At 36.6% G+C, this 23,610-nt stretch overlaps 2 protein-coding genes across 2 annotated transcripts; one reads left to right on the top strand and one right to left on the bottom strand.

The window, feature by feature from the left end:
• The first annotated feature begins 809 nt into the window (after positions 1-809).
• Positions 810-15,100, top strand: LOC132185862 (AP2/ERF and B3 domain-containing transcription factor At1g50680-like). Its single transcript, XM_059599665.1, has 3 exons — positions 810-1,004; positions 1,083-1,158; positions 13,703-15,100. Exon 3 carries the CDS (start codon positions 13,710-13,712, stop codon positions 14,751-14,753), a length of 1,044 nt encoding a protein of 347 aa, XP_059455648.1. The 5' UTR covers positions 810-1,004; positions 1,083-1,158; positions 13,703-13,709; the 3' UTR covers positions 14,754-15,100.
• Positions 15,101-21,329: 6,229 nt separating this feature from the next.
• LOC132183876 (CBL-interacting serine/threonine-protein kinase 6) lies at positions 21,330-23,162 on the bottom strand. The gene has a single exon (XM_059597339.1). The coding sequence runs from the start codon at positions 22,819-22,821 to the stop codon at positions 21,505-21,507; it is 1,317 nt and encodes a 438-aa protein (XP_059453322.1). The 5' UTR covers positions 22,822-23,162; the 3' UTR covers positions 21,330-21,504.
• Between the last annotated feature and the right edge of the window lie 448 nt (positions 23,163-23,610).

Here is a 23,610-nt window from a genome sequence, read left to right as displayed (position 1 = left end):
TGCGAGTGCGTGCTCACTTCTCTTTCTGTCAGCTTCCCAGTTTTTGCCATGTCTTCCTCTTTCTTCTTCTTCTTCTTTCTTCCTCTTTGTAAATGTCTCTTTCCTCCAGATGTTCTTCATTCTTTCTCTTCAGGAGAAAAAGAGAAGAAGCCTACAAAAAGCACCCATCGAAATGACACATCATGCTGTATAATAACCCTTCCGTTCTTATCCATATACTCCCTCCCTCTCTCTCACATGTGTTAACTCCTTTTCATGCTTATCTCTCTCTCTATATATATAATATATATGTGTGTGTGTGATAAATGGATTTGACGAGTGGAAGAATGTTTGTGTGAAGTTCATCAGAGGTAAGTTACTTTAATTAGCCTTTCCTTTCTCGTTTCCTCTACTAGATTGTTTGTCGTTTTTCTGGGCTTTTTCTTTCCTATTTCATCAAAATATATATATCTTTTTCTTTCCTATTTCATCAATATATATATATATATATATATATATATTATTATATTATTATTATTATTATTAGTATATTAGTGTTATTAATTCTGATTGAGCTTGAAAGCGTGACTTTTGATGGTGTACTCCTTGGGAGAAAGGGTGCTTGAAGGTACGCCTCCTTACTGTTCTTCTAACGGAAAAAATAAAACAAAAACTTCACGTTAAACCCTCTTTCTGCATCATCATCTTCTTCTTCCATGCAAGGAAAAAAGGGCATGTTTGGATGTGATTTTGGCATATTTATTTTTTTAAGGATTTTCTTCCCATAAAAACCGCATTAATTAATATATATATATATATATATATATATATATATATATATATATATATATATATATATTTTGGTGATTTTGTCGCTAGTAAAGCAGATTTACAAGTCTTTTGAAAGTCGGTCGGTGCAGACGCTGCTAAATATGGCAACAAATTATTGTTTCCGCCTCTGGGTCGATATTCACCTTCCCGGTACCATGAGTAAAGCTTTTGAAGAGGGAATTTCCCTTATTCGGGTCAGTATTAAAATTCAATTACCAGATTTTCCTAGATTTTATTTTATTACATTTATTGGGAACAATTTTCTTCTTCAGCTCTTATATATTATTGCTTGGTGTTGGGAGGCAAAGGCAAACTACTGCATCCGTTTGTTTCAGGTTAATCACTCAGGTAACTGTTTTTTTTTTTGTTCTCTTAATTTCAGTTTTATAAGTTTAGTTTGTTGATTTTATGTTTTGTTCTCAACTGATGTTGCCTATGTTTTGTTAATAATTGTTTGTCTATTTGCTGGAAAGTCAGATTTGTGGGCTATTTGAATACATGGAATTTAGTTGCTTTGATGGCAGTTAAGTCATTAAAGTAGGATTAACACTACATGCATGAGATTCCCTTTTCTGAGTAAACTTGTGATTAAAGAAATTAAGTTTAATTTTTGGATTTATTTCCTTCTACTTTGATATTAGTGTTTAACATACTTTCATATTGTTGTAGAATTTATAGGAGTGATTAATTTGCAGTTCACAGGATTCGCAGTCTAGCAATTGTTTGAGGAAATAAATTGTGAAATATATTATTCAATGATCACTTTCATCTTCCTAATCTGACCCAGAAAGGAAAATTGATTCATCTTCTTAAAAATTGAATGATTTGACCGAAGGAGGAAATCAAATTGATGAATTTGTGGTTTAGGGTGGTCTTTATAATATTGTTTTGAGTTTATCTTTCCCAGCCATCTTTAAGATTTGTGTTAATTAATTAATACATGTCTTAGTTTATGTGATTTTGGTGTTTTTTTCTTTGGTTCACAAGGTAGTAACTGTCTAGTTTTTGCCTACTATAAATTTGACATCACATGATCATATATGATGATAAAAACTTGAATTACAAACTATTCAATAATTAAGTTCCCAAAATCATTAAAACTGAAATTGTCGGGCTCGTTTGATAAGGCTTTCTAGTTTTGCTTTTGTGTTTTTTAACCAAAAAAAGCAAAATCATTAACAAACAACTCAACACACAAAATATTCACAAAACATTCAAAATTACTTTTACCTTTATATCGCATCACAACTAAAAAGTGTTATCGAACGAACCGTAATATTTCAAGCAACACATATATGAACATGGCCTTCTGGTGCTGCCTGTAATATGTCAAGGAACTGAGCTGTCGATTTAAAACTTATCTGGACCCTAGAATGAATTGACGCCTACATGGTTTTTCTCATCTAATTATTTCGTTTAGGCTTACTGTTTAGATAATTGATATGATTATCAGCATATGCCCTATTCCAATTATTTCGTTTAGACTTACTGTTTGACCAAATAATGAGTGGATAAATTCAAAATTGGAAGGTGTGTCAATTCATGTCCATAGATCTAATTATCTGTCAACGTACGCCTGCCAAGTGCATAGGTATCTATGAGAAATATATCAATATCCTCAAGGCCGGTTTCCTGTGTATAATGTGCTGCACACATAGAGCTCTAAGACTTGCTTTTCTTTTTTATTTTTTCCTCCCAAAATGTTGTTTAACTAACATCCAAAATCACTCTCCTCATCCCCTTGCACATATGCCTATTTCTTTGGTATTTCGGCCAAACACCAACTATCATACCTTTTTAGTTTTCAAATTTTATAGCACTGCAAGAATTGAAATCATATATTGTATTTTGTAGAAGAAATATGTAATATTTTTTTAAAAGAATATGAGTGGGAGCCGGGAAGTACCTAGTCCCTCTTCTTCTTATACTGTTGTATTGTGAATTGATAGATGTTTAGTGATGCAGCAAAATCATCTGTAGATGGTTCGGCTGAATTATAATATTTCTTGGCTTGAGTCATAAAATAATTTATGTAATCTTTTAGTCAAAAGTCATTTAGAATGTAAATTGAGTTCAACACTACAACTTGAACTGATACATGTGATATGCGGATGATTTTGCATATCATCTGCAAATTCAATCTGCCATTTGGCAGATTGAATTTGTTGGAGGTGAGAACAATCCTAATCCTGAAGATTGAAACATGCCTGCATCCTGAGCCAACCCTACTCCCTTATTGCAGTAGGTCATCACCTGAGCTGGGGTAGGATAAATGCTAGGATAGTTCTCAGGAAAGCCTAGTTAAACTGGCCAAGTTAGGCCTATAATTTTATGAGGGCGTATGCTATGTACATGGGGGTTTGCTAATGCAAGAGATCAGAATGTAATGGTCAAACACTTGGTTCAGTTCATGCCTACTTAACAAGGTCAATGCTCAAATACTCTTTTGCGGGGAGACTTAGCTTATTTTGCTTCACCAACCTCACTGCCAGCTTGGACTTTTCTTATGATCTTGCTGCTATTGACATGGGAATTGGGATGAGAAACTTTAGCAATCTTAGTCCCAAAGATAGTCATTGTAGCAAACTGATGGGAAGCCACAATGATGAACATAAATATGATAGATAATAAATTGCTTTCGGATAGGAGAGACCACAAGTGAATTTGTAGCAAACTGATGGGTCAACATAAATATTATAGATAATGAAATCCTTTTGGAGACAAACCACAAGACAGACATTTGATTACAATTCTCAATGATTTCCCTTGCTACTCGTATCCTGCTTTTATACTAAGGCTAGTAACCAATGGTAACATGATAATAATAACAAGACAAATAACATAATCTGGCGATAATAAGCAACAACTACCTAAGAGAAAGAAAATACTTAAGATAAAGATAAAGGTGAATATTGTTAGCTAATCTGATAAGCTACCATTTAATAGTTTCCTACAATAGCCCTTCACTTATCTTCATGCTTGTTGTGTTGATCGTGTTCTTCATTAAGTCTCTTATTTGCTGCCTCATCTCCTCTTATCCACATCCAACTAAGTTGGGTTGAGATGAAGTACCCTTTGGTTCCTATGCGGAATGCTATCACAAACTATTAATGAATGATATATATTCTCTCTGAAGCCACTTGTGGCTACATGGAGATGCAAAAATAAGAACTGCTAACTCTTTTATGGAGAGCTAGATTTTATTTCATATTTACGGAGCTTCTTACTCGACTTTTGTAGTGTGTTGTTGTAGTCGTGGTTATTGTGGCGTGTTATTGTACTCTATCATAGTAAGCTTTCCTAAAGACAATTCAAAGCCATTTTTCATAATTTAAGAGAAACTCTTTTTTATTATTGAAATTGTTAGAAATCAAGCGTGATTGAGTTGAATTCCCTTTCAAAAATATAATAAGTGATATACATTGTATGAGTTATCTTTTATCCAATATATGTTACATAGTATAAATATACTTTTGAGCCATGAACCACCATCCAAAATGATGTTAGGTCTAGTTAGGTTATCCACCTCACCCAACTTTCCCTACCATTATGCTCATCCTCTTTTATCTCTCCATCAATCTCTAAGGCCTTTCTTGTTAACTTTTTCTCAAAACCAATATTATTTCAAAGTGTGATTTGGGGGCAAGTCTTTTTAAGAAATTGCTGAAGAGAAAGAAGCTTTTGTCAATTCGTTCCTGGAGTCTCAAATTTATTTTTGCCTTCCAATATTGGGAGTTACAATTAGTGCACTTGTTTTTTGATGAGGCCAATGCATTATATTGGAAGCTGAAATATGGTGGTAAATTCAGCGTTTCTTTTAATTGGTAACTTACACACTGTAACTCCCCCAGTCGGGGTATTACACACACTTAATGGGACTTGAATTCATGACCTCACCTTGCTACAAAGGGATGAAATACTTATAATGACTTAGGAAAAACACTATCTACATTTGCACCATCACTCCATAAAGACTAGTTAAGTTGAAATTGAAGTTCCTTAGAATTCTTTATAAAGTCTAGTCTCACCTACTAAGGAACCAATGTTAGACTCAATACCAATGAGCTCTTTTATAATTCACCTACTCTATGTAGGCTAATCATCTTCCCAATGTTGGAATATGGTGCTAAAATCTCTTCCCCCCAACATACCCACCCACCCCCTCCCCTTAAATATATGATGTCCTCGCCATGTCCATGTCATGCGGTGCTCCAATACCACATGACTTTACTAGGTTATTTTGATACCATTTGTAACGAATCAAGAAAAGCACTAGCCACATCTATGCTTTCACTTCAAAATGACTAGTCAAGTTACAATTGGAATTCCTTAAAATAACTTATAAAGTTTAGTATCACAATATGGAACTTAGCACATGCCACATTACAACCTACTAATGTCTCATGATAGGACCAAACGCTGAATTTACCAATGAGCTTTAACTCAAATGGTACTCTAGCACCATTTGAGGTAAAGCTCATTGGTAAATTCAGCATTTGGTCCTATCATGAGACATTAGTAGGTTGTAATGTGGCATGTGAAGTCCTTGGAAGGGTATTTGGGCAATTATGTCCTTGGGAAAGTTGTTTTTTTTTTTTTGTTTGGAAAGCAGCCTTAGGTTTTAATCATGGATAGCCGAAAATGTTGGATTGGTGTTGCATTGCTAGTGTATTGGTAAGATGGTGGGTCACCTATTAATTCTTTGCTCCTTTGCTAGAGTTGTGGTCCCTTTTTGTTATTTTTGTGGTCAATAGGTGGTGCCTCAGAAAGTGGTTGAGATTAAGGTCTTTTTGAAATACATAGAAGCAATTTTATTTGAAAAGAGGCCCCTCATTGTATTATGTGGACAGTATACTGAGAGAAAAACAATCACGCATATAATGGAATTGAGTTGTCTATTCTTGAGCTAAAATCTTTACTTTTGCAGTCGCTGTATGAGTGGTTTGCTAGTTAATTTGGCAATGTTCACATCCCAGCTTCCTTTGTAAACTTTATAGGTTATTTGAATTTTACGGCGTAAATTTTAAAGAGAATTTTATGTATATATTGCTTGTATATATAGGTTTCCTCTATTTCTATAACATTTTAATTACTTATGCACAAGAAAAAAGTGACAAGTACATATTAAAGAAGTGATATTTGTAAATCTTATAAGAGATGTTTCTTGGTAGCTCTTTATGTACTTATAAACGTTAAAAGAGGACAATATACTTGAATAATATATCCTAACTTTTTTGGTAAAAATACATTTAACCCCCTGAATTTACACCTTATTTGCACTTAACTCACCAAAGTTTATGTAACACTAACTCCTTCCAACTTATACCACTTCATTGCAATTTAAATGTGTTAAAAAGAAACAGAAAAAAGGTAATGCCAGATGCTAATGGAAATTGTGACTTGCATTACAGCAAGTGTCACTTTTTAAAATTTGGTGGCCTAGTTTCAAATAAGGCCAACAATACAGGAACTAGAGTCCAACACAAGACAGAAATTAAACCCACAAGAAAGGTTTTCATCAATATCCCGAGAGCTAACCGACCATCTATTAGCACAGGGCGGCCGAAAACCAACGAGGGAATTGATCCTGAGCTTGACATGTAACATTAAAGGACTTTAGGCCTATTTTTTTGTGTTACACAGCATACCTGTTGGTTTTATGTTAGAACTTGCACGAGAGTTTTCAGTTAATTGTTTTGCAATGATCAACCGCAAGGTTAATTTCCTGAAGCGGTACCACTCACTTGTCTAGAAAATATTCACCAAGTCTATTTAGTCAATTTTAACTTGGTCTGTTGAGGTGTATTTAGTAATTAATTTGGTCTGAAGTGTGATACATGAGTTGTTATCAAATAACAGCTTGCTTTTATCTTAAGAAGACTCCAACTATTCATTTGGTCTAGCTTCTTATTATCAATAGTGTAACTTTTCTTGGTTAAAACAACCTCAAATGACTAGATGTGTTGTTTTGATTCGAGGTTTCTAGGGGCCTGCATGGCTGACTATATATTCAGTTTTGTTTTGATGAAATTCTTACACAAATAAATAAATAAAAAACTGCTGTGATTTGACGTCAGCTTTCTCTTTACAGAATATGGGGGCTTAAAAGATACCAATGAATGAGAAGTAGTAGTGCTTTTGTTTTTGATAATTTTTCCACTTGCATGCTAACTTTATTTGTGTAATATCTTTCATGGCCTTTATTATGTGAGGCATTTCTAAAGTTGTTTCTGAATAGGAGCCTTTATCATGAACAAGATTATTTGCTGCGTGGATAATTGTCACCCTAGCCTGAAAGCCTTGAGGGAGTTCACAAGACATTATACACATGTGTGTGTGTGTAGTTGTTTTTTCTTGCTTTTAATTGGGGGTTTAAAATCCCCTAAGAACCTCCAAAGGAGAATCAGAGCTAGAAGCTTGCCCTCATTAACGAGACATTTCGAGATTCACAGTGCAGGGTTCCATGAGTGCGAGACGTGCTTTGGAACACTATTACTCCGAAATCCTGAAATTCAAGGAAAATCAACATTCAAAACTGTCCAACTAGCTATAGTTCATAGACCCTCTATGTGATCTAACTTTTAATTTAATTACATAGCCAGTTTCCTTTACTGTTGCGATAATTTTTAATGACTAATTGACTTCACACTATTGCTATGTTTTGAGTCAATTATTCAACTTGAAGCTTAGGAACAATTTAGTAGGGGCCAGCTCATCTAATCCTTGGGATCTTTTTTGTAAAATACCTGCTCAATGATTTTGTTAGTAAAGCCTGATTTGTATTAGGGAGTTCTTAATGTAGACCAGATTGCGTTCAAATTTATGAAGAGATTAGGTACAAAAATTGGCATCCAAACGATGTCCAAGTCTCATCCAAACAATCTTTTTAGGAAGGTTTCTGGAAGGGGTTTGGAGTGGTGTTCGATACACGTCCAAATGAGTGGAATGTAGTGATCCTCATTTGGAGGGGTAGTCGGAGACAGGTCCAAACGAGCTGATCAAGATGAGGATACATAATGTGTAATTCGATAGTTTGTTCGATACACGTCCAAACGAGTAATCAAGCAATAGCGGTCGTTCAGTAGCTCGGTTGAAGTCCTGACCAAATGAGTATTGATTTTTAGGGTTTCTTGAGTTTAATCACAATATCTTCCGAAACGAGTAAATAGGCTCATTCGGACGAGTAGCAATAGTTTGGTTCAATCGACTTTATTTCAATGTTTTATTAGAGTTAGGAGTCTAGTTACTTTAAATACTTGTTATGGGCGATTATAGCCACAAGTTTTGATTATTATTCATTAGTTTTCAATAAGAAACACTCTAGAAGTGGTTTTCTATATGTTTTTATCTCAACTCCTTGATTTGTTCTTGGTTTTGGAAAGAATTGTAGATTTTGCATTATTTATTTTGCGATCCACTACACGCACGCTGCATCAGTTGCTATTAGAGGCAAGGTTTTTTTTCCATGGTGCAAAGGGGATGCGGAAGGGGGAAACCGTTTTGCAAATGTTGGTGATGTGTACAAGCGCGAAGAAGCAATGGACGATAATTTGCAACACCTGGAGGAGTAGTTGGAGCAAGTTGATTATTGGTTTGAGTGACTAAAGAATGAGTTTCCCAGTGGTTCGCATGGAGTCGGGTTATGGAAGTACATAAGTAGGGGGTGGAGGTTGTTTCATTATCACATTAGATTGGTACCTGGATTTGGGTCCAATATCAGGTTTTGGGAGGACATTTGGTGCGGTGACATGCCTCTCAAGGATGCTTTTCCTGGACTTTTCAATATTGCCTCCAACAAGGAAGCGTCTATTGCGGATAACAGGGAGTGTACAAATGGCTCTGTGCAGTGGAATGTTTCCTTCATTCGTAGGGTTCATGATTGGGAAGTGGAGATCTTGGCCTCTTTTTACACTCTCTTGTATTCGCACTTGATGCGTGGGGTAGGGGATGATCAGATGTGGTGGATCTCCTCTCGTAAAGGTATTTTTGAGGTTAGATATTTTTACAGGATTCTTGCTTCTAAAGATCCCTCCCCTTTCCCTTGGAAGAGTTTATGGCGCACCAAGGCTCCTTCGAAAGTGGCTTTTTTTGCTTGGACGGCCGTGCTTGGGAAGACTCTAACCTTGGATAATGTTCGGAAGAGATGTATTGTTGTGATAAACCGTTGTTGCATGTGTGAATCGGATGGGGAGTCAGTTGACCATCTCTTTCTTCATTGTGGGGTCGCGCGTATCTTGTGGAATGCCGTTTTCTCTCGGTTTGGTTTATGCTGGGTGATGCCTGGCAGCGTTAGGGGGTTGTATGATTCTTGGTGGGCGGGTGGCAAAGCTCGTAGTGCTGTTGTGTGGAAGTTAGTTCCTCTTTGTCTTATGTGGTGCATCTGGATCGAGAGAAATGCTAGATGTTTCGAGGACTTGTCTAGGAACATTGAGGATTTCACTCACTTTTTCTTGTACACCCTATTCACTTGGACTGCTGGTTGGCTAGCACCCTTAGTGATTAGTTTCCCTGATTTCCTTCTTATGTTCTCTTCTTCTTTTTCTCCCTCTTAGTCGCTCTTTTGTATACTCCCTGTGTACTAGGGTTGCGCCCCTCTGCACTTTGATAATGCATATTTACTTATCAAAAAAAAAAAGAATGAGTTGACGCTGAAATTGGAACACTAGTGGCACAATTTGTAGCCATGGGCATTGCCAGCGATCGCCGCCGCCAACCAAATCCGCATTTTCATGGAGGAGGAGGATGAGTTTACCGTTAAAGAGAGACGATTTCAAAGGAAGGATGAAAGGCTTGATGCACGGAGTTAGCAGACTTGACTGTTGTTAGCAAGCCTCAAATCCATGTACCAAATTCTTCTTATGTGGAGGAAGATGAAGTTGTTGAGAAGACTTTTTGGTAGATTGGGCCTTTCCACCAATCTACGACTTCTATCTCGAGGACAAGGATCTATTAGAGGAGGTAAGTCTTTCGGTTTGCACAAAAAATTTTGTTGAGGAGAATGATGTCTATCATGCGTTTGACAAGTCGCAAGAGTGAAGTATTTGATTTGGGTTTGGAGGAAATTAGTTTGTTGATTTCATAGGGATTGAAAATTTTCCATCAAGTTATCCTAAATTATATTTTGATGTTGATTTATGCACGATGGAAGAAAATTTTATTTTTCGAAGGGAAGAAATGATTGATCCTTTTTCGATTAAATTTGAGAAAATAAAGAAAGGATTTGTGAAACTTGAATTGTCTTAAGTTGGTGCGGAGGAATTCAAAACTATTATTCAGAGTCTTGATGTGATTAGCTGCGTGGTATTTCTTTTTGGGTATCAAGTTGTGTTGGTATTGAGAAGAATAGGATGGAAGGGATTGGTTAGTCATCCGAAAGATCGAGGCAAAGACGACTAGAATTTGAGAACGAATTCTCTCTTACCCGTGGAGAATGATGTAGACTAGATTGCATTTGGATTTATGAAGAAATTATGTACAGACACTGAACCAGGTCCAAGATTCGTCTGAACGAGAGCAAGCTTTCTAGGATTGCTTTTGGAAGGGGTCCAAAAGGACTCGTTTGGAGTGGTGTTCGAAACACGTTCAAACAAGCAGGAATCAATGAGCATCATTCAATGTGGCATTCGGAGACAGGTTCAAACGAGCTAATCAAGATGGAGATATAGAAGGTATCACTCAGTAGTTCGTTTGATACACGTTTAACTGAGTAGTCATTCAGTAGTGGTCATTCGGTAGCTTAGTCGAAGTCCTCTCCAAACGAGTATTGATTTTTAGGGTTTTCTTTAGTTTAACCACGTTATCTTCTGAACGAGTAAGTAGGCTCGTCTGGACGAGTAGCGGTAGTTTGGTTAAATAAATTTATTTAATGTTTCATTAGATTTAGGAGTCTAGTTACTATAAATACGTGTTATGGGTAACTATAACTGCAGTTTTTTATTAGTATTCATCGGCTTTCATTAAGAAACATTATAGGAGTGGTTTTCTATATGTTTTACCTCAAATCCTTGATTTGTTATTGGTTTTGAGAAGAATTGTGAATCTTGTATTGTTTGTTTTAATTTGCAATTGCACCCACGCTGCATCAGTTCTCTTGTTCCTATGATTATGGAGAGTGCACAGTCAAAGTTTTGTAGTTTAACCCTATTTTCATACAAAAGTGTTGTGGTCAGAATCAAGCTCTTGATTGGTCTCGACAAGTACCTGACCTATGAATCATTAATAAGAAATCTCCAATATGATCGAGGTATTAATACAAAGCTTCTAGAAATTTTTTGTTTGAAAAATGTTATAATGCAATAAAAAGACCATTTTTGGCCCATAAAAGTCCTAGTGGCAAGAGGTCACGGGTCCCATCCATAGTTGTTGTGGCCACCCCTACCGATAGGGCTTGTAGCCTCTTGCTACCTAGGACTTTTATGAGCAAAAAATGGTCTTTTTATTGCATTATAACATATCTCATAATTTGATCAGTTGCAAATAATTTCCTCTTCTAATTATATTTGAACTAATAAGACAAAGTGGTTTACAGAATCGGGATATCTATGGTTCTGCTGACTTTCTTATATTTTATCTAGCCTGGAGTGTCCTTTGCTTGAGTATGCTTATTGTAGCATTTGGGAAAAGCGCTTCATCTTGTGATCTTGCGTAACTGTTACTAGCCTGGTACTTTTAGATGATTTTAGAAGCAAGAATTTATCAAAGAATTTACTTTTGGAGGATAGCATGCCATTACAAGTCAAACACTGTACCTCAAGTTGCAAAAGATGAAGCGTTTAATTTTTAGTTAAAATAGATGATGCTATTTATTTGGATCCATGACTGCTTTTAGAGTATGTCTCAGACCATTTTCTATTATCTGTCCCAGCGAAAATGTTTACTTTATTGAAAAGTAGAAATTAGGAGATAATTGTACATAACATGCTTCCTCTTCTGCATATAATTTTAGACTCTTGAATATAGAATGTGTGATATAACAATGCGTTATTACGCCATTTAGTACTGAAACTGTTGTTGAGTGATATATCAGCAACTACAGAAGCTGAATAAGAGTTTTAAGTATGAAATATAGCAGACTCTATTGAGACCTGAATCTGTTACATCTCTCGTGACCTTCTCTGTGTGTTGTTTCCATAACAACACAGGTTGCAATGCTACAACAACATTGCAAAGTCAGCACCAATGTAGCAAGGTGGAGGGTGAGGTTGCGGGTTCAAGTTCCCCCGGGTGCGTGTGTTACTTACCAATTTAAAAAAAGGGTCAGCTGCCACACATGCCCTAATCTTTTTCTCCCAAGCCATTTGGTGCAGCTGATTTTCTACTTAAAATGTCTTATATATGCTTTAGAACAGTACTATCTATCTTACTTGAAGATCCGATGGCCTTATCTTTGGGCTTAAATCAATTTATATGCAAGCCTCCCCAGCAGTAGCTAGTAATGTGTATGAGGAGCTACTAGTTTCCATATTCCATTCCCAAGGGGTTGGCCTAGTGGTTGAGGATTGTGGTCTTAGGGAGTATCACCCCATAAATCCCAAATTCGAGACTTGATAGGTACAAACTCTCCCTTGGGGCCACATCTCCTAGTGTAAAAGCTAGCGGTTTACCTTGATCAATGTAGGAAAACTTACGAGGATGCGGTGTATGGGTCTGAAGTTTATTCTACAAGTGTGGGTCTGAAAGGCCCTGCCATGTCGAGGTTTCCCGTCATATCACTTGGAGGAAGGATATATGATATATGCAGTAGGCGATGGAAGGCTAGAAGGTATTTTGATAGAAAGTGGAAAGTTAATGCAGGGGATAACACAGTAATTTGGCAAGACTTTTTGGCTGGAACATGCTCAAGTGACCAAAATATTGCTGCTAGCTAGAAGTTCTTTGAGTTTTTACTTTTTTGATAATTTGGTTCAATAGAGTGGTTGGTTGAGCTTGGCAACTCACGATGTGGGCTTCTTGTTACTTTGGATCAATTCTTATGGGTATCTTTTGGATTTATTCTTAGTTTGGTGTATACTCTGTTTTGTTCTCAAGTTGCTTGTGATAAATTACTACTTGTTCCAAAAGTTTAAATTGATAGAAAATAGTGAATTTAACCATCTAAATCATCATTAAAACACTCATTTTCACATGTGGGCTAAGACTCCCCTCAATGAATGGAGTCTAACACGCATTTTTTTGAACTTTTCCTTTTTAAGGAGTTAAGGCCCTTAACTCCTTAATTACAGAACCATTATTCTAAAAGCTTGATTTATATAATGTATTGGCATGTCTTGAAGACTAAGACATATTTGAAACCAAGTACTCTTTCTTGTTGTTGGTGGTGCTTACAAATAATCTGTCAGTTGTATACCTTTTGTTTCTTGCATATATAGAGCCTTTCAAGACCAGGAAATGCACCAAAACCTTAAAAAAAAAGTGTTGGTATAAAACTGGAAAAATATAAGAAACTTATGTTGGTGTTTCTTGATTCACTCTCAAACCCACAGATGAAGCATTATTTTTTCTTCTTTCCTTTTGGTAAATTTTGCTTTGTATTTCAATGTGATAAAAGTGGAAAAAGAAGAGGGAGCATTATTTACTAGTAGTTAAAAAGCAAACATTTAAATTGCAAATCTTTTAAAAAAAGAATAGTCAAGTCTAAAACAGTCAAGGGGGGATTGGGGGGCACTCCATTTTCTTGTCTTGGTTTCCTACTTGAGATGACAAAATTAATTTCATCTAATTGTACTGCAGCTATGAATGGGTTCCATTTGTTACCACATCTTTTTTATGAAAAAGAAAATCTGATTCATATAGTAACTGGTGCCTCTAAAGATCGATGAGTTTCATTTGTTGCCACATCTCTTTACTTCAAATTGAAACAATAAGTATTGACTGTGACTTACTATTTCTGCAGAATTATAATGGAAGAGGACATGTCAAGCATGATATCAAATGGCAGAGTGAATGCAACCGCTGAAGATTCTGATTCGAGCAGCACCACTTACCCGCTTCCTGCGAAAAAGCGTGCAAGACATGGTAGCAATGTCATTATGAGATTCAAAGGTGTTGTACCACAACCAAACGGGCATTGGGGCGCACAAATATATGCCAATCACCAACGGATTTGGCTCGGCACTTTCAAGTCGGAAAAAGAAGCAGCCATGGCTTATGATAGCGCGGCCATCAAGCTTCGGAGTGGAGATTCCCACAAAAACTTTCCATTGACTGACACCACTGTTGAAGAGCCAAACTTTCAAAATCTGTATAGTACTGAAGCTGTCCTCAACATGATAAAGGATGGTTCGTATCAATCGAAGTTTGAAGAGTTTCTAAGGACGCGTTCACATATTGCGGAAACAGAGAGTAGTTTGAACTTGGCTAGGCTGCAGAGTAAAGGAGTATTGTGCAAACAACTTTTCCAAAAGGAGCTTACTCCTAGTGATGTTGGAAAGCTAAATAGGCTTGTCATCCCAAAGAAATATGCCATTAAGTACTTCCCACGTATTTCTGAAACTGCTGAAGATAATGCAGAAGGGGGCTCCTCCATGGAAGATGTGCAGCTAACTTTCTATGACAGAATGATGAGGTCATGGAAATTTCGTTACTGCTATTGGAAGAGCAGCCAGAGCTTTGTGTTTACAAGAGGTTGGAATAAGTTTGTGAAGGAGAGATATTTGAAGGCTAATGATAGTATTAGTTTCTACTTGTGCGAGTGCAAAGAAGTAGCAAAAGATGCAAACTCATTCTGCATCATTGATGTTATCAGGGGTGAAAACAGTGACAGATTGGTTTATGAGCAGGCAAACCAATATGTTGGGAAGCAGCTGGAACTAAGGCTTGAAGTAACTCATCATATTGACAATGATATTGATGAGAAGAAACTTGAAGAGGAACTCAAGGGACTCAAGCCAACACATGAAACTGAAAAAAAAGGTTTTAGGCTCTTTGGCGTACAAATCATCTGAAGCATATATGATTTGCTAGTGGAAATTTTTTTTGGGGGGGTATTAGGTTGTCTCAGATTTCTCATTAGACCCTATAATAGTATTGCCTCAAATTTTTTGCTTGAGGTATATATATATATTTAGGAGATTTAGGCCTTTTGATGAACTATCCGTTCTTTAGAAAGATACCATTGTTTGGATTACTTCTGAAGGTTTTTAATGACATTATACTGATAACAAGCAACTAATTTGAGAGATAAAACAGTCATACATGAATTGTTAAGCATGAAAAGATAATTCCAGGAAATCAGTAATTCTGATTTACTGATATTGTGGATTGATATAAATAACATTAATTGTATAGTGCACTTCTGCTATTTATTTATTTATTTGTGCAGCTAGCAGTTTGTAGTTCAGTGAACAATGCTATATATATTGATGATTTTCAGGAATCAATGTGATGCCAAATGGACAGTTTCTCTTTGTGCTGCTAAGGTATCAACTTAGCAGAATACTATTAATTCTGTGCAAGTGTTTTTGTACTCTTAAATGGAATAAAGATTAGGAAAGGATACAAAATCAGTTTATGGGATTGAGCCAAATTTGCAATGAGCTCCTTGAGATTTAAAAAGTGACAACTCCCTAATAGATAACTTTTCATTCTGAACTTGCATCTGAAATTTTGACGGAAACCGTTGCCAAACCACATCCTCCGTTAGACTCCTCTTTTGTTGGACATCGTAGTAATCATCCTTTACACCAACTCCGGTTCTGTCATTGTTAGTGTTATCCTATTGTGGCTTTCAAGGTCTCTTGCAGTCACAATAGTTGTTTCTTCAGATAGTCCATCTACAGAACTAGTAATTGTTTCTTCAGATAGTCCATTTACAGAACTACCTCAAATACCTATCTTGAAATGTATTTCGGGCCATCAACAGAACTACCTCAAATACCTATCTTAAACTATGTTTCAAAAAACTATTAGACGGTTTCATTTATTTGCCAAATTGTCAGATGTTATGTTTTTATTTTGCAATCTAATGTTTATACTGAAGTTTTTGTGGGGGTGTTCTATCCAACTCCTTTTGTATTTGTTCTTTCTTTTATTAATGAAATTTCACCTGAAAGAATAATAATAATAATAATAATAATAATAATGCTTGAGAGTGCGGGTGTACCAACCCATTTACTTCGGGGGCCCATTAAGAAATTGGAGCTTGGTTTTTATGACGTAGTAAGTCCCAGACTCATATGTCTAGTAATTTTCTTTCATTTATTATATCTTTCCTTGTGTTTGAACACAAAGCCAGGCATAACAGGAATAGTGAGGATAGCTTTTGATTTCAACCTCTAATCAAATATACAGAAACTCATACGATCGATACACCTAAGCACCACACTTATGGGTGGTTATTAACCGTTCACTAACCGTACTAACTGCTAACCGCCTATATATATATATATATATATATATATATATATGAAACGGCATGTTTCTTTTTAATTTTTTTTTTAAAAAAAAGTGGTTATCAGGGTTATTAACCGCTAAGGCAATTCACAACAGCTTCCCTATATGTGGTTCCCTTCCTTAAGTTTAGGAAAAATGTCAAAAAAGTCACAAAAAGCCACCCACAACAGATTCCTTATATCACCTCTAAACATTAGGATCGCTACAGTATAACCCAATGTATAGGGTTGCACCGTAGCAATCCTTGTGCTTATTAAAATAGAAAACAACTCATTCTCTCTCCTAAATCATTAAAAAAGTAGAGAAATAAAGAAAAATAAAATAAAGAAAAGTAAATAAATGATATTTAATTAGTATAGGGAATGATAAATAGAAGTTATTATGAAAATGTATGTAGATAGGGAAGTAAAATGTAGTTTTGATCTTTAAATGTAGGGAAAATGACAAGAAAGCTGCTGGGAATGCTCCTAAGCAGTTAGCAAATTCTACTAATCACATTTTTACCCTTAACACCGCCTCATTAATTTCCTGACCGAATTTCATGATATTCAGATAGAATTTACAGGAGATGCCAGTTAATCCATCCACATTATCTCTGATCTGTGGGCGCCGGAAAATTTTGAAGCATGTTCTGGGCCCAGAATGTGGAGCTGAAATCATCATTACAAGACAAATCAATCGTGTTTAATAACTCTAATAAGCAATTTACAAATTAAGGAACATAATTAATATCATGATGAGGAGGATGGTTCATAATTCTGGGTAGGTAGAAGTGATTATCAATCACTATACCATGACTTAACATCACCACTATAATTAAAAAGTATTCCTACTTGTACAGGGATTAGCTAGCACCGTCCAATACTGCCAAGAGCTTCCCAAAAATTGTTTTATATAATATGGTTTGTAAATTGTAAGTATGATTAAAGAAAGAAAGAGGTCACCTTCTTGAATCTAATGCCTCCCCCACATAATACTGATCACAATAATAATAATATTATTATTGTGATTAATCATATTAAGTCTGAAATATTAATAGCCATGGACATATATAGCTTCATTGCAGTCTTAGTTTCTACCCATGTGCCATGAAGGCAAGTGGGATCCTGCCCCAAACATTAAATTGACAAGTACATTATTTTCACGTGAACGAAATTCATCAACAACTTGTTAGAAAGATGTTCGTACTGTGCCGACACCGATTGTTAAATCATCGTTTATACCGTGACATATTTAACTAAAATAGGAAGTAAATTATGAAGAAAGTGTTGAGCTTAAAATTTTTGTTTTGATACAAAGTTAAATCACAAAGTTTAATTAAGTTGATAAAAAAAAATTGGTCAATTTAGTTATTTAATTAATATTATAACAATATTAGCCTTTTAATATTCAAATAGAAACCAAAAAGTACTTCAAATTTGGTGCTTTTAGATCCCTAGTTGCTATGGGAAGGGGTTCCTAGCCGTGCTGTAGCCTCGTATTTGCACTTGATTGAATGCTTAGGTTACTAGAATAGATGGTTAAAGCATGTTGAAAATAAAGTTGTATAGTGAATTACATTAAACACTATACAGAATGAGCTTTTATATATACAGGCCAGGCCAATAATATATATACATAACTAATGTGAGACATACACTATGTATAATTTGATATAGTAATTCTAAGAAAAACAAGTGATTTTCACATTCATTTTACTTACTTTAAGAATATATCTCAATTTAATAAACTAAAATAGAAGAATTTCCTTCCAACTCGTCTAAAAAGAAAACTTGTTCAAACATAAATGGATCGATCGACAAGGAAGTTATGGGTTATAAAATCATCATTTTTTTTTTTTTTTTTTTTATTAGGGTGATCCTAGTTTCATCTATAGGCCAGACAGTACCTTGGTTTCGCCTCACTTTGCGTGTCGACTGCAAACCAAGCGTAGAGGCCCAGCCAAGATTCACTAGACTAATCCCTGGTCCTATACTCCGCACCACTCAGAGCATTAGACATTGAGTCACGGTCTTTGCCCGGGTAGCTGGCCTCAAGATGCAGGTAAGCACCTAGGAAGTTTTGAACTCAAAACCATAAGGGGTAATATTCCTAGAAGCAGCCTCCACCACTAGTCCAACTCCTTCGGATTTAAAATCATCACTGTCAATATCACAAAAGCATATAACCTTTATGTTAGAAGGGATCATCTACCGATAGCATGCATGGTTAACATAATCATCACTCTGATAATTGGTTTTATTATGTAGATGGAAATCGTACCAATTTTAAAATACTAAATAATTAGAAGAAAGAGAGAGACAGAGTCAATCTCAGTGTCTTGTGAATTCTCTCTCTCTCTCTCTCTCTCTATATATATATATATAGAACTTGCTGAACAAATATGTACCTGCAGGTTACATTATTCATATGTTAATGGTTTGGTTCATTAATTTTGCAATATCGTGACATTAGATAGTCATTGTCATGTGTTTAATATGCGTTAATTTTAATTTATCTGAGGATGCTTCTTATTATGTGCTTTGTGATTTAAATTAATGTCTTATTATTGTGGAATACGTACTTAATCTGTACTATAAAAGTCGCACAAATTAATTTTAAAGGATAATTAACAAGGCATGAGGACCCAATAGATATAATGTTCTTTTTTTTTTTAATAACAAGCAACGAACGAGCACACTAACATGAGAGTCATTTTGTGTGAGCACATTTGGTTCACATTTGTAGGGCAGATTGAGAAGTACCATACACACGCCAAAATAAATGCAAATTGCCTTTCAAATCATCCAAGCAAGCTAGCTGGTGAGTCGTGACCACTCAACTAACTTGACTTCCCAAAAAAAAAGCAACTTTTGTCATCTATTTCTGTCTCTTTATATGTTCTATGTTCTGTTGTCTTTCTTCAAATTGAAATCAGAATTGAATGCCTAGCTTGTACAAGTATGAGAAAACAGCCAAACTAAAGGGATTGCCTTAGTAATCACAAACTGTTGTTCAACATGATGGGGTCTCCTAAATTGCTAAGAACCAAGTTGTTGAAAAATGAACAGCTAGTCCGACAAAGTCCTAAAGGCATCACTTTTCTTTGGATTGAAATTTCGTGCAATATCTCTTATTTGCAAGTGGCCAAATCACTTTTTTTTCGGCTATAGAAGTGGTTCACTCCGCCCACCCAACATTGTTATTGGAGTGGCCAAACTACCCTTATAACTTACATGAGTGCAAACCGCATCTCTCCTTTTCATATGTGTTGTCACTTTCTGGACTATATATTCATTTAAATTGAACAATCCTGATTAACTATTGCAATGTGTGTAATACCCTAAGTATTGCAGGCGATCGCTATCCAATTTTACCTTCAAATGGTAAAATATATAGATTGCTTTTTCTTTAAGGGCTTACCTAAATAATACCCTTTGAAGTTGAACATATTTTGAAAATAGGGTAATAAACTCTTATTTGGTCCGAAATAAGTCAAAACAATTGAAAAATACGAAACAAAGGAAGGTTATATGTATTTATTTTGATAGTTGGCATGAAATATTTTCGTCATTTTAGCTGGAAAGAAATGACTAGTGCTTCTCTTAATCATGCAAAACAAAAATTGCTAATCATTAATTGCCTTAATTGATCCCACTTGTCAAAGACATTTGCAGAGGGAAACATCAGGACAAATGCAAATTCCAATTGTTAAAGGAAGATCTTTCTCCATTTGCAGTGGGAAGCATGGGCAATCCTACATACCCTTGCTAGCAAGGCCACCCCCTTATGGGGTCCTGTCGATTATTTAGATATAGAGAGTAATATCACACATGGGATGTCTATTGAGTCAATTTGAATTATAGAAATAAATATGACAAGACTAGTTTTTCTTTCTTTTTTTCAGAATATGGCTAATGTGTCCATAAATATTTTGGATTTTCTGCATAATTGTTTACATACAGAAATTCATCAAAAATTTATCACATAAATTAGGTCTCCCTTGACCTAAAAGATGAGCCAAAATGAAAGGGAAGAGTCAGATGAAGAAGAGGGGATCATGAGTGCTTGTAAAAAGTTAAACGACAGGGATGGGAACCTTTGATGGGAACGACACGACAATAATTGAGAAACGGGGGAGCTAATTAGATAACAATGTCTTGGTCTCATTCAAAAGAGGAGGCCCAATGATGGAATTTTTCCACCCATGAAAGACCATGCAATCATCTTTAACAAATTTTGAATTTCTTTGCAGAAAAAGAAGCGAGATTATATTTATCATATTTTTAAAACAATAATGAAAAAAAAAAAAAAAAAAATCTTGTTCTATACAGAACTTATCCCATGGAAGCAAAGAATTTTAGGTAAGAATACAGGTGGCAATTCATCATGTGTTTGTTTGTTGAGTTCGGATTATATTGAGACATGTGTATAAAATTATATAAATCAACTTTAACTTAATCAATTTAATTAAACGAATCAAACTCCTCAACTCTAATCTTATAATTTTGTATTGGGTTCACGGGTCATGTTAAAAATTATCTTCCATTATGTTGAGTGTTAGTTCAGGTTTTATCAAAGTATGTCAAACACTATCCCAACCCATATTTAATTAAATTAATCAAACTCATCAGCCATAATCATTTAATTTTGTGTTTGATTTATGCCGGGTTCTCACAACAAATTGACAGCCCTATGTAAGAAGGTGAAGATGTAATTTGGAGAGGATTTTCCACTTACAAATATAAATACAATAAAAATTTGTAATCCAATAAAGACCAATAGGTTGGAAGATAAACATCCCATAATATTATGTATTAAAATGAAAATTCTGAAATATCTAATTAGAGTACAATTTTTAAATAAGCTTTTAAACACAAAAAAAAAGCAAATTAAATCTACAGAAACTAAAATCAAATCCATTGATTGATGTCGTGTAAAGCATTTAGTAGCAACTTTTAAGTGACACATAAGATATTTATGACGAAGATATCACAAAATTTCAACCTATCTCATTCTCAGGAGAATGAATTATTTACTTTATTTAGAATAGTGAAAAGCAGAAAATATGACAGGCCCATGTGAATGAACAGAGAACCATCCACTTGCGCAGGCTCAAACAAACATGGAAACATCAGCACAGACGACGATGAATCAACGACTGAGAATGTTTGTGAATCAGCTTTTCAATCGAACATCAATCCAAAAACACAAATTCAAGACAACGGCCATGGCCATTCAATTTGCCACCTTAATTCAGAACAATAATAACAATAACAACGATAACAAAAACAACAATCAACCAAACATGTAAATACAGATTAATTAATTAATAATATTTCCTAAAGCGAGAGCGGAATTGTCTGCAGGGGAGGTCCATAGTATGTCCTTGAGCGCCGGCCGGAGCTCCTTGTTGCAGAACTGGTTGTACTCCAGGGTGTCACCGTTGTCCTTCTTTACCTCGACGACAAGAAACGACGGCGTCAGGGCGAAGATCTCCGCTGCAATAGCTAGCTTCCCTTTGCGTCCACTCTCATGGCCCTGAAGCCTCACCCTCGACTCGCTCTTCTTCACGCTGAAATTCCCCGACTTGGCGGCAACCTCCTCCAACCTCGATATCACGCTGCTCGCCGGCCTCGTCGTAGCGAATCTCAGCTCCTCCTTCTCCTCCCTCTTCTTCTCCTCGAAGAGCGGCGACAGGTCGAACCCTTCCGACAACGAGATTATGTGGAAGGCGTTCAGAGTCTCCGACTTTTTGCTCGATTTCTCTAAAACGGAGTCGTCGAATTCCGCCTCGTTGGGTTTCATGTTCTTGGGGACGGATTTCTTGAACCAGGAAGAGTCCATGATCTTGGATATGTTGATACGGGTATTCGGGTTCGGGTCGAGCAGCTTCGTGACGAGCCTGCGCGCGTCGGAGGAGAACCAAGGCGGGCACTTGAAATCTCCGCGGTAAATCTTCCTGTACATGGCGACGAGGTTATCATCCTGGAACGGTAGAAATCCGGCGAGGAGAACATAAAGAATGACACCGCAGGACCAGAGGTCGGCTTTAGCGCCGTCGTAGCCTTTTTTTCCGATGACCTCCGGAGCCACATACGCCGGAGTTCCACAAGTTGTGTGCAAAAGCCCGTCTTGCTTCAAGTGCTCCGTGAACGCGCTGAGCCCGAAGTCGGTGACCTTAAGATTGCCCTCTTCGTCTAAGAGGAGATTTTCGGGCTTGAGATCACGGTGGTAGACGCCGCGGCTGTGGCAGAAATCGATGGCGGAGATGAGCTGCTGGAAGTAGACTCTGGCCAGGTCCTCTTTCAGGCGGCCTTTAGCAATCTTTGAGAAAAGCTCGCCGCCGCGCACGAGCTCCATGGCAAAGTAGATCTTGGACTTGCTGGCCATCACCTCGTGGAGGTAGACGATGTTGGGGTGCTTCACCATCTTCATCACCGAGATCTCCCTCTTGATCTGATCCATCATCCCCACCTTTATCACCTTCTCTTTCCCCACCACCTTCATCGCCACGCTCTTCCCGCTCTGCAAGTTTCGCGCGTGGTACACCTTCGCAAAAGTACCGTGACCCAGAAGCCGTCCCAGCTCGTACTTCCCGTGGAGCAAAGTGGAGTTTCCATCTCCGCCTTTCTCACCCATTTCTTCCTTCTACCTACTTTCACTTAATTACAGAGAAAAAAAAAACAAAGAAACCAAAGAGACTGCTGCTTTAGCAGAAAACGGAAGAAAAATCGGAGCAGAAGAAGAAGATGGAGATCAGACGGTCACCCGTCCTCCACGTGTTTCCGGTGGCAAGTCCTGCCGCCGAGACACCGTTTGGCTCGCCAACTCAACTCAGGCTTTGTCAGCGAAGCTCCTACCATCTCTCTGCATTCCCAACTATGCCCTTCTCTCTGATTACAAACCTCGAAAACTCCACAGACTCTCTCAACGATTTTTCAGAGCCCCAATCTTAGGCTCTCCAATTCCCGGGTTCATCGCATTGCTTCCCCATATATACTGGTTTCCCCTCACCCAAATGACCTTTCCACCCTCCTGGTTAGGGTTCCAAGAAAGCCCTTATCTACGGTGACAAACCAATGTGCTGTTAGGCACGTGTCAGAAATCGATCAGTGGCTAGTGGCTTGTGATGGCTCTCGAAATCGTACGCTGAGAGTTTGACACGTTTGCAGGCTCACGAGACAGACGTAAGGCCGGGATCAGTAACATTTCGTCCTCATGGGTGATTTTGGAATATATATATATATAATAAGGTTGTTTCAAATTGTTAAATCACCAATTATCCAAAAAAATTAACATTTTGCTATGATACAATGTTAAATCATTAGTTATTGCAAAAGCTTAAGCTGATAGAAATAAATAAATTTATTCACTTAATTATTACTTTAATATTTTTCTTCACATGTGGACTCAAATTCATTTTTAATA

This window comes from Corylus avellana, chromosome ca6 (genome assembly GCF_901000735.1).
Source record: "Corylus avellana chromosome ca6, CavTom2PMs-1.0".
NCBI classification, from domain to species: domain Eukaryota; kingdom Viridiplantae; phylum Streptophyta; class Magnoliopsida; order Fagales; family Betulaceae; genus Corylus; species Corylus avellana.
The sequence above is the reverse complement of the archived record's forward strand: the minus strand, read 5'-3'. Positions and strand labels throughout refer to the sequence as shown.